This window comes from Strix aluco, chromosome 9 (assembly GCF_031877795.1).
Source record: "Strix aluco isolate bStrAlu1 chromosome 9, bStrAlu1.hap1, whole genome shotgun sequence".
Classification (NCBI taxonomy): Eukaryota; Metazoa; Chordata; class Aves; order Strigiformes; family Strigidae; genus Strix; species Strix aluco.
The window spans coordinates 10,856,024-10,873,185 of record NC_133939.1 but is presented as its reverse complement, the minus strand read 5'-3'; the positions used below and the strand labels follow the sequence as shown (position 1 = coordinate 10,873,185).

At 41.7% G+C, this 17,162-nt stretch overlaps 1 protein-coding gene across 1 annotated transcript in view; it reads left to right on the top strand.

Moving 5' to 3' along the window:
- Positions 1-16,337, top strand: part of EPHA4 (EPH receptor A4) — a 108,964-nt gene extending 92,627 nt beyond the window's left edge. The window contains exons 12-18 of the mRNA XM_074833684.1: positions 1,480-1,541; positions 2,101-2,310; positions 4,842-4,991; positions 7,424-7,617; positions 10,126-10,281; positions 10,567-11,440; positions 13,929-16,337. Of these exons, the coding sequence (XP_074689785.1) occupies positions 1,480-1,541; positions 2,101-2,310; positions 4,842-4,991; positions 7,424-7,617; positions 10,126-10,281; positions 10,567-10,681 (887 nt within the window). The 3' untranslated portion in view covers positions 10,682-11,440; positions 13,929-16,337. The remainder of the gene's footprint in view (positions 1-1,479; positions 1,542-2,100; positions 2,311-4,841; positions 4,992-7,423; positions 7,618-10,125; positions 10,282-10,566; positions 11,441-13,928) is intronic.
- Positions 16,338-17,162: the final 825 nt, after the last annotated feature.

Here is a 17,162-nt window from a genome sequence, read left to right as displayed (position 1 = left end):
ACAAAAAAAAAAGGTTACTTCAAAAACAGGAGTCCCTGACAAATGAAGAGAAAAGCATTGTGGTGAAAAAGGTAGAGGTAGAAATAATTAGGGGAATTTTCAGTGCTTCAATGTTTCATGGTACAGTAATTTTCATATCTGATTGTTCTGGAGCAGATACTTGCTGGTGACAGAAGCAAGGAAATGTTGAGTAGTTCTGATACCTCTGATACCAAGACAGAATTGATCTATCTACAGTCTAGGTGACATGTCCGTTGAACCCTTCTTTCCCCCTAATGTTCCCTGCTCCAGGGAGTACAAAAGCAGAGTTTCTCTGGGACACTATCTTTTATTTAGGAAGAAACTCTGTAGTTCCTGTAGCTGAGGAAGGGTTGGGGTTGGGGTTGAGGGAGGAAGGGTTGCCATGCCAGCCTGGCACTGATCATCAGGTGCTCCCTTGGCTTCAGGTGAGCTTAACAGTGCTCATCTTGGGACCTGACCTTTGCCATTCGAGCTTTGGTATGTCACTTCTCTACATCTCCCATTGCTCACTTTTAGAATGAAGATGACATTGGACCTATTTCTTCAAATATCTAGATGCTGAATATCCAGCATGATTTAACCCTGTGAAATAATTAGTGTTACTTGTACGTACTTAAACGTTTTCAGTTTCAGCATTGTGTGACTTGGTAAAGCTCTTAAAGACAACATCAATCATTATTTATGTATTTGCTGTTGTTTTAGGCAGGAAAGTGCCTAGAAAACATCCCCATGTCAGTAACATTATATTACATTTCTCTTCAGATTGCCCAGCTTGGCTCTCTGTATTGCAGCATGGAAAATTGAGTGCTGCTGAATCACTGTGCCCCACATGTGACACAATTCATTGAATCTTTTATCCTGTGGTTGACTTCATGAGGCAAATGGCTTTGGCTCATTTATAAATAACGAGAGACACAGGATACGAATTCAGGACAGAGAAAGTTGAGAGGAACTGCTTGTATTTTGCATTCTTGAATCCAGTTGTCTTGGAATACCTTGTAGCTGCTGACAGCTTCTACCTCACCTAAAGTGTTCATCTTTTGAAAGACGCTGAGAGACCAAAACATTCACAAATTCCATTTTGAAAGAGGAAGCCTTGCTAGTCTGCAAGCAATTTAATTACACTAAAGATTTTTGTCAAGTTTGAACAGATCTTTGTTTCTTAGCTCTCAATTATCAATTCATATGTTCCTTAGAGAACAGGAGCCACTGTAGTTAAAGACCTTGTCAATGAGTCAACCAAAGGGTTAACCTTCCAGATGGGGCCCTTTAAATGTTTCTGTTCTATAATATTTCTTCTCTTGCTCCCCACAGCTGAGGCATAAGCTCGGTGCTTTTCAAATTAAATTAGATTGTGTAAGCCAGGTGTCTTGGCAGTAAAATCATGTGCAACCCATTTTTATCCCATTAACATCGGTGTTCATCAAGGAATTGTGTTTTTCTTTCTGCGAACTCTAGGTAAACCGGTAATGATCATAACTGAGTACATGGAGAATGGCTCCTTGGATGCCTTCCTCAGGGTAGGTGATTTTTTCATAATAAGCTGAGGAGATTTTATACTGGGAAACATTTTCTGATTTTCATTCTAGTTCTTTTTTTTTTTTTTTTTTTTTTTCTTCCCAGAAAGATACTGAAAATTCAGCATTTTCAAAGAAATTATGTTTGTACTTGGGAAATTCTGTTTTCTGGTGCTGCTCCCATTGAAAACCAGAATAAATGTAAAGTGGAAGAATATACAATAAATGTAATGTTTAAAATAGCAGGGTCTTAAATAATCCATGTTTAATGGGAACAGTTCCGATTTGCTCCATTTTTGAAAGCATTGCAATGCTATAGACTCATTAAAATCAGAATTCATTGCAAACTGGATACTGCATCATTGGAAGCTGTGACAGAACCTCTGGGTTTTTACTTTACTGGTGAATTATAGACACTAGTCAGGAGAGTGAGGAAATAACATTGCATTTTATTTGAAAGAAGATGGGAATCCAGAGATACGCTCTTTGCCAATTTCAGCAATGGCAATAATGTAGCTCTTAGCTTAATGCTCTGTGATTTTCTTCCTTTCCCCATATGCAGAAGAATGATGGCAGATTTACAGTCATCCAGTTGGTGGGGATGCTTCGTGGCATTGGCTCAGGAATGAAGTATCTGTCTGACATGAGCTATGTGCATCGGGATCTAGCTGCCCGAAACATACTTGTCAACAGCAACTTGGTCTGCAAAGTGTCTGATTTCGGCATGTCCCGGGTCCTGGAAGATGACCCTGAAGCGGCTTATACCACACGGGTAAGGAGGGAAAGAAAATATCCAGTGGATTTTCTTGCCTACATATTGGTTTTGTCTGAATGTGTGGGAGGTGACAATGGTTTGTTTTAAAATAATCTCAGTCACAAGTGAAAACCTATATCACAACCTAAAAATAAACATTGTCGCAGACTCCACAGCTAGTATAGATTGATGTAGTGATATTGCTACATCAGTGGCTACATCAGTATTTCTCCTATGAGGATGTGACGCATCTAGTCCTCTGGTTCCTTCAGTGTGCTGGAGTGCATGACAGGAATCTGATGCCAGAAATTAGTACTTGGGCTTCTATTCCTTCCGATAGCTATAGACATGCATAACGATTTCCAAGTGGCTAGTCCCATGAAGGTTTGATACAGCAAGTGTAGATATGCCATCAAAAAAAAAAAAAAAAAAATTCCACTTTTGCCCATCACAAAGTTAGTCATAAATTTGACCTAAATAATTTGGACTGGGAAAAGTATGAGGCCTGCCTTCCCATTTTTTGTTTCTTTCCCATTTTATCTGTATTTCAGCATCCCACTGTTAACTAATTTTGCTAAAGCCAGTTTAATATGCTGCATGTGGAATAGTACTAATGCAAGCACTTCTGGCCACGAAACAACATCCCAACCATTACCAGCCTTTGTACCAATACCTCTGTAATTAACATGCATGCGAAGAAAAAGAAGTCAGAGTTTATAAAGTCTCCTTTTTTAATTGCTTATTTTCTTCGTTTTTAAATATCTGCCATTCTCCATCTGTTCTCCCTAGTGCAGAGTTTGTTTGCAGCACTCAGATTTTGCAGTTTAATCCCAACACTCATCCTTTAATGGATTCACAGTTCATTACAGGGAAGGATAGACTCATGTAGTATTAAATGCTGGCCAGCCTTGGTATTTCTCACTCATAAAGGTGGCAAGTGGAAGAAGCAGAAGCAGAGGTCTGAAAAGCTGTATTCAGGGAAATCAAAGTTTAGACAAACACACAAGGGCAAGACAGAAATGATTGAAAAGCTTCTCTTTGAATTTAATGAGTGGAGATATAGTATTATGTTTGCTCTCAAGAGTAAACTACAGGGAATCAATGACATTTGCTTTACAGTGCATTGTCTTCATTTGGTATCAGTAATGAAGGATCAGGAAAATTTGGATGAACTCCACTGAATTCGAGCAGCTAAATAAAAAGAGCTTATTGACAATTTTTAGAATGACAACCATGTATAAACAATGTCCATGCATCTGTGCCTGAAAGGAGGAATAGAGCTTTTTCATAACCAGAGACTATGCAATAGGAGGACATTTTTAAAGCATCCTTTTTTAAGAGAATGGTTTGTTCTGTTCCCCATTAGTAGTATAACTCATTAAAGACAGAGCATCCTATATCCACACAAGGCACATACTGCTACAACCTGATTCACAAAGGGCCTGATGCAAAGGCCAAAGAAGCCAGGAGAAGGACCCCTTTTGATTTCACTTGGCTTTGGCACGAGTCCATATTAAACACTTGAGAGAGATATTAGAACAATAAACCATTAAGTATGCACACACTGCACTCAGTTATGGATAAAAACTACCTAGAAGATTGCTGAGAAAAAGATACCAAAATAAACTTAATCAAAAAAGCATAAAAGCAAATGAAAAAAACCCTAAAACCTTTGTTCAGCTTAAGTCGTTCCCCAGATGGAACTGCAGGAAACCAAAAGCTCAATTAAAAACACCTTGCATATTAGCATAAACAAAAGGAGAAATCTCTGGCCTGGGATCACTCAGCTAAGGCAATATCAGATAAACAGGATGGAGTGAGTTCCTTTTAAAACAGTGCAGGACTCCAGTGGCCCAAATCAGATGCCCAAGTATTTTTATTTGTTTAAAAAGAAGTATTGTAGCAAGAGGCAGCTCTCTCCAACAGGTATCAAAAGCAGCCTTATACCGTGGTCTGGTGTTGAACTCCTCCCACAGGGACTGGGAGAGCCCAGAGGCTTGCTTGCCATCTCACATCTCTGGTAGGAGTTGGGATATTGCCCATGGGAAACACCACAGTATTCATAAATCTTCCCAGTTTATCCTCTCTTTATTTTACCTTTTTGAAAAGCAAAACGTTTATAATCCCATTTTTCTGAAACAGGCCAAACAGGTCAGACAGGCAAGCAAGGAAATAGTAATTAACAGCATGTACTTATTTGTTTTGTCAACTAAATCTCTTAATATATACTTTGTAAAACCCCTGGTTTGTTCTCATGCTTCAGCATAGCCCTAAGCAGAGATCTCTTAGAGGGCTGATAAAAATACATTTAACAATTTACTGGTTTGCCTCCTTGTGACTAAAGAAAACAGATGGGCAGCATTGCCTCCTGGTTGGATCTGACAGTTTTATGGCAAGAAAAAGAGAAAGTGGATGCCTTTTTAAGAAGGATTCTGGAATTGCATACAGAAAACCATTTTGTATTTTTAATGGCAGTGTAGAACAGTGTCAGCCACGCACATTACTGGGTTGGTGACTCACTAGCCTGTGGTTTCTTTTATTTGTGACAGGGTGGAAAGATCCCCATCAGGTGGACTGCACCGGAGGCAATTGCCTACCGTAAATTTACATCAGCTAGTGATGTGTGGAGCTATGGCATCGTCATGTGGGAAGTGATGTCCTACGGAGAAAGACCTTACTGGGATATGTCCAATCAAGATGTGAGTGTCCTTCTGAGCTTCCTCTTCCTTTTCTTTCCCTTTCCCCCTGTGCGTTTGTCCTTAGATGTCTGCTGATGTGTTTCGGTGTCAATTACTATATGGTTCTTCTGAATTCTGTCAATCACTATATGGCTTCTGACATTTACTCTAGGTTTTCAAAAGGATATCATGGGTGGTAGATTCCTGTTTTCTCAGGGAACCTCTCTGGAACTAACACTTAATTCCTTGAATACTTCAAGCCTGGTCTATGGTCAGGGAGTAGGGGATTCTCAAGTTAGGGTTTGCATCTTGTGCGTGTATCTTTTTTCCTTTCTTTTTTTTCCTTTTTTTTCCTTATTTTTCTTTTTTTTTTTTTTTTTAATTTTAGGAAAAATATTATAAGCAATTAAAGTAAGAAAGAAGAATGGAGAAAATAATCATAATACTGTCAAGAGAGGGAAGATTTCAATGTTGATATTAAATCTTAACTTTATTGAAAATCTTTAAGAAAAAACACTTGAATTTAATGGGGTTTCCTGTTAGTAGTTAATTCTTCAAGCCCCAGTATGCTTATAATTCTTCCAGATGATTTTATTTCTTGTAGGATATGTAAAACAACGCATATGAAATCCAATTCTGATAATCAGTCAGAGCATTCTTGTGACAATTGCATAGCTGCCCCCCAAGGACATTAAAAAGCAGCTTTCCTAAATGACCATTCTTAAATTATGCATGTCCTGTTTAACCATACCATCTGGACTACTTCAGTGTCTTCCAAGAGGGAGCATGCACAATGGCTGCTATTCCAGAAGAGTATTTAATAATAATGCTAATAAGAGCTTTTGCTAATAGAATTTTTATTAAATGAAAAAAAATTCCAGTGAAAATGAGGCATAGATTATCCATAATTCTTTTCCCAGGGGATTTACAAACATATAAAGGAAGCAGAAAATGTTAATCTGAATATATGGTCATGGGAGTGGTTAAGTCATTTTACAAGTCATCTGCTTTCTTATGTAGAGCTGAACATTTTCAAAGAGTGTCTAGATGCGGATGGCATTTAATCTAAACAGGGGATATAATTTTAATTTCTTTCTGATGTGAAATGTCTCTTCTGGCACCCAATCTTGCCTTCCTTTGCTAACAGGAAGTCATCAAGACTTAGCAAGAAAATAAAACACCAGATGTGTCTCAGTTGTACCAGGCATGTCTACACAGCACAGACAAACGCAGAGCTAGCGTATTAGGCTGGTGTACACTGCTAATGTGTGGTGCTAGGCCATGTCAAAAACCTGGCTTGAACGGGACAGCGAGAGCCAATATTACTGTCATTGCATCCTCTTTTTAACATATGATTAGACATACCATTTTTTTCTCCTTAACCATGGTGAGAGCAGTGCTTTTCACAACAAAGCAGAAGCAGATTTCAAATTATTCTCAGTGTCTGTTGAATCAAGAGAAATCAAAAGGATCTTCATACTTTCTGGAGCAGTGAGAGCCACTTTGTTTGTGGTTACTGAATAGCTGCTAATAGGGCAAGCATATCCCTCACCCTGTCCCCTAGTGGATTTTAGCCACTAATTGGACAAGACCAGAAGGAGGGAATTTAGTGCAATTCACTCTGTGTGCGCTCCTGCTCTCTAGTCTCGTGGTGAATCCTGCCAGCAAAGTCATATCGATTAACGAAGACCTGAAGGCTTTTGGGTCATGTCCCTGTCATACCAGAACTGAGTCCTGCTCACGTCCTGTTCTCCTGAGAGGGCTAAGAAGCCATCAGAGTACTGAGCTCTGGAGCTCTTCTTGGAGGGTTTGAAATTACTTCAGCTTGTGAGTTTTTCTGGTTTCTATTAAACACGAAATGCATACTTAAGCTGCTGCGTTGGATCTCTGTAAACTTTCTTGATAAAGCTGCACATTATGCATTTCTTGGTTCAGAGCATACAATGGTGAAAGAACAAGTTCTCTACAAGGCCTGTATTACTGACAGAGATGAGCTAGCCCAGGAGGAGAGGGAGGAGGGGGTGATGTGCTGTACCCTTAAAATGATGGAGAAAAGTTAATCTTCAACATATCACACCCAAAACTGATAGATATTAAAAATTTGCTGTAGAGCTGTTGCTCCTCCAATGCCCAGTCCAACAAAGATAGTTGCTTAGTTCTAACCTGGGCTATTTTGTCATCCCTGTATTCCATGTGCTCCTTTGTGATACATTGGCCTGCTGTATCTGATGTCTGCTTTGAATGCTGTACCCTTTTAGTTTTGAATTGCTGAGGAGAAATGACAGTTCTGAGACCACCAACTGCCTGAGTCTGAGTGCAATTTTCCATGTTGTTTCCCTTAATTGTGGATTTGTTTCCATACTTCGGATTGCCCTAGGATAAATGGTACTCAGCTGGTAGATGTGAGTAGTGTCTGATGTTCTCTAATGCCTTCCTAATTGTGCCATTTATAGGTTATTAAAGCCATTGAAGAAGGGTATCGGCTGCCACCCCCGATGGACTGCCCCATTGCTCTCCATCAGCTGATGTTAGACTGCTGGCAGAAGGAACGCAGTGACAGGCCTAAATTTGGACAGATCGTCAACATGCTGGACAAACTCATCCGCAACCCCAACAGCCTGAAGAGGACAGGCAGCGAGAGCTCCAGGTCAGCTGTGCTTTTGTAATGGTGATGTACGAGGGAGCACAGTGGAGATGACTGGCAAAGATGCAAGTCACCTAAACTTCTGCGCTGGCGTTAAAGGGCACTCTGTAGCTCTGCAGAGCCAGACTGCGCAGCGGACGTTGGTGCAAGGGAGCAGAGGGGTTGTGCTGGCACACTGCTGAACCCCGCTGGGCACCCCAGACTCTCCTAGCTCTGTGAGAAGGAAAATTGAATGAGCAGAGCTGTTGCTGTTATCACACCAATGCTAGCCAGTTTTATAGCACAGTCTTAAGCATGTCCTGAAAAAGTTCTGATGCAGGCAAGCTCTGTCTGAAGACAAAGTTTGTTGCGTCTTTTCCCTCTCCCCCTAGTGAAAGGGCTTGAGTGGGTAGCCTTAATGCAGTGTAGCTAACAGGAGTGATGTGGTTTTCTGCAGGAAAAATACATCATCAAGTTTTATAAACCCTAGATTTGTGTAGGATTTGCAAATGAGCGTTACGGCATTACAGCCAACGCCTTGCGGGCATTGGGAAGGTGTGGATTAATTTTTATGTGAATTTGAATTTAATTTTGTGGAAAGCCAGTTTCATGTCTCCACCGATCCCACATTACATTTGTGTTTTGTTTTGTTTGCTAAGCATGGTATACCTGGTACGTGCAGAAGTGCGGTAGGAAGGAAACTCCCAGAGTTGTAGGGTAAAACCAAAATATCTTTGTTGGGACAGATCAGCAGTTTGTTTAAGCTGGTGAAACACTGCTGAAGTAATATGAGCTTTACTAATTTACACCAGCATTGTTCTATTTTTTTCAAATATCTTTGCTTTGTCAGGTAAATTTGCTTACAGCAAATATGGAAAAAAGCTTAAAAGAAAAGAAACAAGAGGAAGATAATGGGAAAATATTTTTCAGTAGAAGGGAAGGTACAAAAATATCCATTGGGCAATACAAAATTAAGTTTCTTGAATCAGTGAAGGAGTAACAGAGGTTCTGATTCAGCCTCCAACAGAACAACATCCTGGAAAAATATATTTTAATTTTTAAACTTGTAGGTCCCTTTGTGACTCTTGCTTACAATGTACATTATCAGAAGAGAGATTATTAACCCTCTGAGGCCACTATCACCACATATCTTCCAGATTGCCCTAACTGCATTGGTAGCCTGGCAAAAGTATATCCACACTTGAGGCTTAAATAATTTACATGGTGAGAATCACAATAAGATCTGCTGTGATAATTTAATTTGAGAATCACAGTACGAACTCCTCCATTTTGATTTCTTTCCAATTTACAGGTGCTCTTTGAAAATATATAGATTTTAGAAAAGTTAATAGCCCATTCAGGGTCATTTTGTGTGTGTGTATGTGAGTTAATAGCTTATTCAAGGTCATTTCATGTTCATGGCTATTTATAGATCTTTATTTTTCTTCTCTTTGGAATATGAATTTCAAATATGCATGTAACATTATTAATATATTATATGACTTTATATGTGAAGCATAATTGTATATAATTAGGTTGCTATCGTTGGTCTTATGTTAGATACTACAGTAAAAGAGTTGTACCAAGTATTACCAGCATCTACTCGGTGCCTTAGGCAAGACATAACTATGCTATTGCACACATAATCGTTGATGATGCGCATTTTCAAATAAATTGCTAAATGATAATTGTTTTGGTTAGGTAGATAGTAGTAATTTATAATGGTTTAATAAAATTGTGATTTACAATATACATGAAATAATAAATGAGATATTAATAAGAGAAGCAAATTTTGTAAAAATAATTATTCACAAATTTGTGCAAGGGAAAATGAGAAGCACATTCCACAGTGCAAACAAAGATCAAAGCTTGCATGATTCCTGCCACTCCTGGCACACGCGCCGGTCAGGAATGGATTGATTAAAGAGGGGATTAACTCCCTGCTGTCCTGAGTTTGATTGAATGCACTGAGCTTGCCTTCGAACCTGGCTAGAAACAGGATTTATCTGAACCCACCCTGAGTTTTGCCCTCCAAACCAGTCTGGCGGGTTGTGAGCTCCCAGTTTCTTTGCACATACTTCAGTAGTGTTTCTATAGTTGCTGAGCTGAGGTCTGACACATGCAGGATTGGCAAGGTCTTGCATTGCTGCCTGTGAGATACAGACCCAGTAGGCTGAACACCTTCCAGCTTTGCCATCTTTGTTTTTTGAAATAAAAGCATTTTCTATGAACTTGGTTGCATCTGAGGTGGAAATTGTAAGCAGCGTTGCAGTTCAAATTAGATCTGAAAGCAAAAATAGAAACCTAAGGTCAAATTCATTCTTTGCAAAAATTGGCCTATTACTCTGCATTTCATTAAGTTTCTTGCATTGATTTATGTTGCTGTGCAGAGAGCCACCAGTTTTTCTGGGCCAACGTCTATCCCTTACTTTCCCTAATCATTGAGGGTAATTGTCACAGAGACCAAGCTTTGGTTTGCAATTCATGATCCAGCTGACACCATTTCTCTGTCTTTCACTGTTTGTCATCCAGACCTAGCACAGCCCTGCTGGATCCGAGCTCCCCTGAGTTCTCGGCGGTTGTTTCTGTTGGTGACTGGCTCCAAGCCATTAAAATGGAGCGATACAAGGATAACTTCACAGCTGCTGGCTATACCACCCTAGAGGCTGTGGTGCATATGAACCAGGAGTAAGTACTCAGCGATATAACAAAAAAACTGGTAAATCTGGATTTAATCGGCCTCTTTTGCTTTGTGCTGCATATCATTACATTCATTAAAGGAATGGAATGCCTTTCATTTGGATGGAGGATAACTTTAAAATGCCTCCACAATGCCTTCACTTATTTAATTAAACATTTCTGTACATCTGCCTTGCTTTTGCTGTTGCTTGCGGTTGACTCTTAATACTTTTCTCTGTACCAGAGTCTGATCCACGATTCTCAGCCCCCTGCTTCTTCTTTTGCTTTCCACAGTGACCTGGCAAGGATCGGGATCACTGCCATCGCGCACCAGAACAAGATCTTGAGCAGCGTTCAAGCAATGCGCACCCAAATGCAACAGATGCACGGCAGGATGGTTCCCGTCTGAGCCAGTACTGAATAAACTCAAAACTCTTGAAATTAGTTTACCTCATCCATGCACTTTAATTGAAGAACTGCACTTTTTTTACTTCGTCTCCTTGCCCGTTGAAATTAAGATCTGCAGCATTGCTTGATGTACAGATTGTGGAAACCGAGCGTGTGTGTTGGGAGGGGGGCCTCCAGAAATGGCAAGCCGTCATTTTAAACCAGACCTGGAACAAATTGTTTCTTGAAACATACTTCTCTGTTGATCAACGATATGTAAAATACATGTATCTATATAAATATAAAGTCACATTCAAGTTTTGATGCTATGTTTGGTGACAGATACTGTGCTTAAAAAACAAAAACAAAATTACTTTCCTTCTCCCTGTGACCCGTAGGATTACAACCATAGTGTTTTATTTGTGGGTGAAACCACCGTTGTGCATCTTTCACTGGAATGAAGAATCTGCCCTAGGATATTTTTTGCAGACTTGATGCATCACTAATACCTTGCAGAAACCTCAGTGAGAATATTATTTGGCTAATCAGTGCCTGACAATGAGTGATCTACCCATTTATGGGCTTGAGACTTGAAATGACCCACCTCGTGGATTACTGGGCAAAACTGGACTTCTGGGGAGATTATTGGCCGTGCTGAAGCCTACCATTTAAAGACATTTTGTGAACATCTTGCCAGTAGTCAGCTGTGACAATCGTGGCTGTGGAGCTTTCAGACTTCTTTTCTCTTTCAAGAAGCGGTTCCCTTTGACACATGGAGAAGGTCAGTGGAAGTACAGTGTCCAAAATGTTCATGGTGCTTTATTTCTTAAACTGTGCTAGGATTTCATCACTGTTTTGGGGGGGAAAAAAAGGTGCTGTGGTATGTATTATTTGGGGTTCCCAACCCGTTTGTATAAACTTGTGCTGGTTACCCAGACTAATTGCTTTGTGTTTCCCATTGTTTGCTCTATTTGATGACAGTGAAAATTGCACTGTTTCAAAATCTGGTCTTGCTCTCAAGCTGTTGCATGTTAGGATGTGCAGACAAGGTGTAGGAGTGTGTCTTGTGGCTCACTCAGTTTAGTGCTAAGAGCTTGACCCCACTTTGCGCTGAGAGCAGCAGGGATGCCCTTATTTTTTGGGTGGAAAAACCCACACATATGGATCCCGTGAAAGAAAGAATAACCTTGTAAAGTACATATATTCATAAATGTACCAAGAAGAACAAAGGACTTTTTCTGCCCTCTCATGAGCAACAGCAGAACCAATATTTGTATTTTAGAAAGCTCAGTCTCGGTTGCTGTGCCAGTGGTTTTATGGGAGGGGGAGCAGAAAGATATGGAATTGTGCACGCTGCCTGCCTGGTTTTGCAGAGTTTGGGTGTCAGGCATGGTGACAGCTCTGTTGTGCATCAGCGTTACACTTCAGACACAGTGATCCAGTCTCATCAGCTGTGGGAACCAAGTTCACTTTTGAAACCAGCCCCATAGGCTGGATTATCAAGGCGGGTGTGGGTGTGAGTGCCAGGTGTAGGCTGCATGGCTGAGGTCTCAGCACCCCTCTGCAAGAACGGCAAACAAGATGGAGCATGACCTGCTTGACAAGCTGCCCTCCAACTCCTCTGAGAAACAGATGGAAAGTTGAGTGAATGAAAGCATCCCCTGGGTCACTGGGTGGAGGTGACTGCTATAGGAATGTGGTTGTCCTCCTTAGGTCACATAGGATAACGCTTTATCCAGTAAAGCTCTGAACACATTTAGGCTTGAATTTTATTTACATTGAAGCTTTTATTACTCTTTTTGAGTAATGCTGTGCTGGGTAGGAGGAGGATTTTCATGACACATCCTCTAGAACAGACATTGTGTTTCAGCTGTGCCAGGCACAATGTCAGAAAGGTGAGATTTATATTTTGATGGTGCTAAGACTGGTTCTTTGGTCTATAGTATTTTGGTCTCGCTCCGCACCTGTCAACAAATTCAGAAGAGATTTAGTGGCTTTATATGCCAGATTTTTTTAATAATAGCAATTATTCTAAATCAAAAGCAGCTCACTCAGTTGGACAAGTCACACTTACTGTATCGTCACTCACATCACTTTTTGTCACTTTTAACAATAACTTGCTGATTTTAACGACTAACTCTCCCTCACCCCCAACTTTCTCAGAAAACAACTTGTTCAGAATATGGGATGCTAAATGTGGATCCTGTCAAGTCATGACAGCTTAGTAAAAACTGTTCTGCAGTATTACTTATAAAGGCTTTTCCTTTTCAAGAAATTTAAGATTTCTTTAAAAAAACTACTTAAACCAGCATGTCTTAATGTCATTTCACCAGGCAACATAAGAAGTGGTTACTCATTTTAAAGACCTGACACTTGTACTTTCAGCAGCAAAAATTCTTTTGCTTCTTAAATGCAGAGAAACTTTAAATTTCCTTATGCTGTAAATCTGTTGCATTCTGTTGAGATTGTCTTTTTACGTAAAAACAAAATACACCCAATTTTCTGGCCAGTTTGTAAAATTGCTTTCTTGGAGTCTAGTAACAGTAATTCAAAACATTCCAATGTTTTTCCACACAAAATGAAAAGCTCTGTCCCTGTAGAATGAAAACTGTGAAGGCAGCTCAGGTGCCAGGTTTTCAGAACTGCCACTGGTGGTTGTGTTCCCTGTGATAAAATCTGGCCAGTGAGGGGCCATCCTCTTGAAAGTGGTTTTAGGTGGAGGAGAGCAGATTAAAAAAAATAGGTGGCACATATAAATATATATAGATAGATTAAATATCTGTTTATAAGGTATGTCATGGAATTAAGACTTTGAAATAATGTGAGGGAATGCAAAGGGACAAGGAAGGCAAAGGGTTCTCACCCTGTGAGAACTGCTGGTTGTATTTGTCTCGCTGTCCCCAGCCGCCGAACCAGCCAGCGAGAGCGTGGCAGGGCCCTGCAGCCTCCTGCATTTGCCCTCAGCCCCCCTGTTTGTGTGAGAATTGCATCTCTTCCTACTTCCTTCTCTGTCCTTTAGTAAGTCCTTCTCCCCTCTCTGGGGAGAGGTTTAATTCCATTAACCTGCTGCCATGTCACTGCCTCACCGCGGCAGAGAGGAGTTCGGGTCTTTTCCTTTGATGTGGATCTGCAACTGCGCCAGCCAAGGAGGGGCTGGTTACATGCAGCAGTGCTTCTGCTGGGAAATCTGAGAGGAGGCATTACGGGCAGGCGTGCGTGTCTGGTTTGTTGCATGTTGTTTAATATATTTGTGTTTTCTTTTTGTGCAGGGAAATTAGATTTTGCTTTCACGGCCTCATAGCCCGTCCTATTGATCATATTGACCATGGAGGAACATAGACTAGACATGAAGCCTTCTGGATCCACAGTTGCGTCTTCCGTAGCACTGATTCTGGAAAACACACGCTGAACAGTTATCAGTCCCTGAAGAGAGCGTGACGTTTACTTTATCTTCCTTTTTCCATGCCACCCACTCTGTTTTTTTCTTCATTGAGAGATAACTAAGTTGTTAAGACTCAGCACCCAGTTGTCACTTGAGGAATGTACTGTGTCAAAGCCGTGCAGACTTCTGGATTTTTTTTTCCCCTCCCTTTCTGCTTTCTCTTCCTGCCTTCAGTTTTATTTATACATTTTGTTATTTTCTCTCCTCATCCCCCTGATTGTCACTGCTGCATCTCGGACGAATGCAGATGACAGAGCACTACACATCTTACCATGGACGCCAGGCCAGGTGCCGCAGCAAAGAACCCAGTTCCTGTGAGCTGCCTATATACATTGCTGAAGTGACATTTTACACAAAACGTGCCATTGCAGTGATATAAATATATTTTTTTTTCCTTGAGTGGATAATGGATTATTATCTCCTCTGAAAGGTGCGTATGTGTGCTTGTGTGCGTGTGTTTGTGTGCGAGTCACCTCGTGTGTAGAACTGCCTGTGAATGTGCCGAACACACCTCTGGAAGCGCAGGAGTCCCCTGTCATATGAGAGCAGGCCCGTAGCTCTTGTCTGCAACGGTAGCAAGAACACACACGTGAAAAAATGTTTAAATTTCTGTATCTATAAGTGTATTTTTTAGCTGCCACACTAACCTTTATGCGTAGTTCTGCAGCCTGAAACAGGGGCAATTTCAAGTTAGTTTTGGAGTTGTGGATCACGGGATTTCTAAGGGTGCTAAAGATTTTCGTAAGTGTCATTTATTCGTACTAATGCCCTGTTTATGATCAAGACCGACCAGTCTCAATGGCAAGGTGATGGAGGCATCCATCTGCTAACCCTGAACAGAATTCTTAAGTAGTCTTTTTTATCTGCAAAAATAGGATTTTAAAGACTTGTTGAATGCGAACAAATATATGCAATTCTTCCATTCACAGAAGCACCTTGCTCTGTGTGCAAGCTGTGAAAACTTGTAATAATCAAACCACTTCATTTGCTCCCAGCACAGTTAAGGAACACAAATGTAACGAGGTTACAGTAGTTAGCAAGAGAGTTGTGAAACGTGCCCTGTTCCTCGTGCGGGTGATGGAGAGCTGGTGAGGTGCAGGGGAAGGCACGCTTCCTTCCGTGGCCCGAGGAACAGAGCTGCAACTTACTACCTAGAGAAGCTTTTTGTGTTTGGAGAATTCACCGTTAACGTGGTGCCAGCTCGTTTGAGCGGAGCTGTGCGCTAGAGCCCGGGGAGGGTCCGAGCGCTGGGCGCTGGGGGGGGGCAGGCGCTGGGGGGACAAGGCGCTGCTCCCCGGGGCGCCGGCCGTGGCACCCAGGGCAGCGCAGCCGGCAGCCCTGGCCAGGGGCTGGCTCCAGCAGAGCCGGCGGAGGCCGGGTGCCCTCCGCTAGAAGAGGCTCAGCCTTGACCAGAGCCGTACAGCGGCGTCCCAGAGCTGCTCCGGCGTCCTTCTCCTTCCCTCCGCGCTGCCCCCCGCGCTTGGCCTGCGCTGGGGGGGGGGGGGGAGCGGCCGCCCCGCGGGGGGGCAGCGGGGGCAGCGGCGCTGCCGGCAGCGGTGGGCACGGGCAGGGCTGCCCGAGAGGCTGCTCCGGGCGGGGCGAGGGCCGCCGGCTGCTGCCCCTTTCGGGAGAGGTCACCGCCAGCACTGTCCCGCATGCTCAGCCTCTGTTTGTTACGAAATTGTCCTGCTCACACACCACTGGTTGATGTTTGTCCAGGTTTCTTGCTGTACTAATTTTGTGATGGATCTTATGTATTCAAAATATATATGTATAAAATACAAAAGGCTGGTAAGTAACCAGTAAACAGGACTTAAAAAGCAGTATTTTTCTTTTATGTGACATTTTCATAACCAGAAAAAAAAATCTGAAATACTAATCAGACAAATAAAAAGAGAGTGCATTTATTTTTTTGTATCACTGCAAGTATGTTGGAATATGCAAGGACTGTGGTTAAAATTAGAATGTATGAGGCATATTATAATTTAGTTCATACTGAAAAAATCTAACAGCATTTCTTGGTTCGTGCATTTGAATGATCTCTGGGTTAGATATATAGATTTTTCTATTTTGTTTTAATTTGTAATTTTTTTTCCCCCTCCATGAATTTTAGGTACACATAACTTATGTCATTTATTTATGGTCTTTTATACCTAGTTTGTAAAATTGTAAAATAGCAAACAATGCAAACATTTGCATTTGAAAATAATAAAGTAGTTGCTGTACAAACCTGAAACGGACTATTTCTAATTATTGCATGTTTTTTTAATTTAGTGTTATTCCCCGACAGATACGAATACACAAGTCAGAGTAATAATCCTGGTGTTTGCCCCAAAGGGATTCATTCTCTTCAGTAGATTTCACAGGAACGCACTCCCCAAGTTCATTTAAAGTGCGTAACTCCCGTGTGTACCTTAAAGCATGTTACTTTTTCTTGTTGCCGTCCCGGATTGTGTGGTGTGCTGAATATTTGTAATGTGGGAAGGGTGCTGCAGTCAGGCTGACCTTGTTAACGATCTCAGTGATTTCTCCTTGGAGATCAGGTAGTATCCATGGGCACCACGCCTGGGAAAAACCTGCAGGATCATAATGTTTCATTTGCACGCCTGGGATCGGCTGGGAATAGTCTCCCTCCCTGGTCTCCTGCTGTCTGAACTTTGCCTGGGGCCAGATGTCACCTTGGCAGAAATCCTACGGTTTTTGCAGCTTCCTTTGGGCCAGGGTTTCGCCTCTAATGTGGGAACCGTGACCTTGCTGCTGAGTTACTGCACTTGCTGCTCTGCCTGTGGCCTGCGTTGGCATGGGTTGGTGGGCTTGAGTTGGAGACTTGTGGGCAGAGAGGGAGAACGTGAAAGGAGCAGGAGAGAGGGGAGGGAGAAGTTGAGGGACAAAACACAAACCGGAGCCGTGTGAGCGTTGGGAGCGGCAGAAAATGGAGAGGGACGGTTTCTGTGACGAGGGCTCCAAGCCAGATACTGAGAATGTGGATATTGTGTGAAGGATATTGCTGTGTAATGGTAACACACGTATGGGCGTGTGTACCCATGTAGTCTGAGTGCCG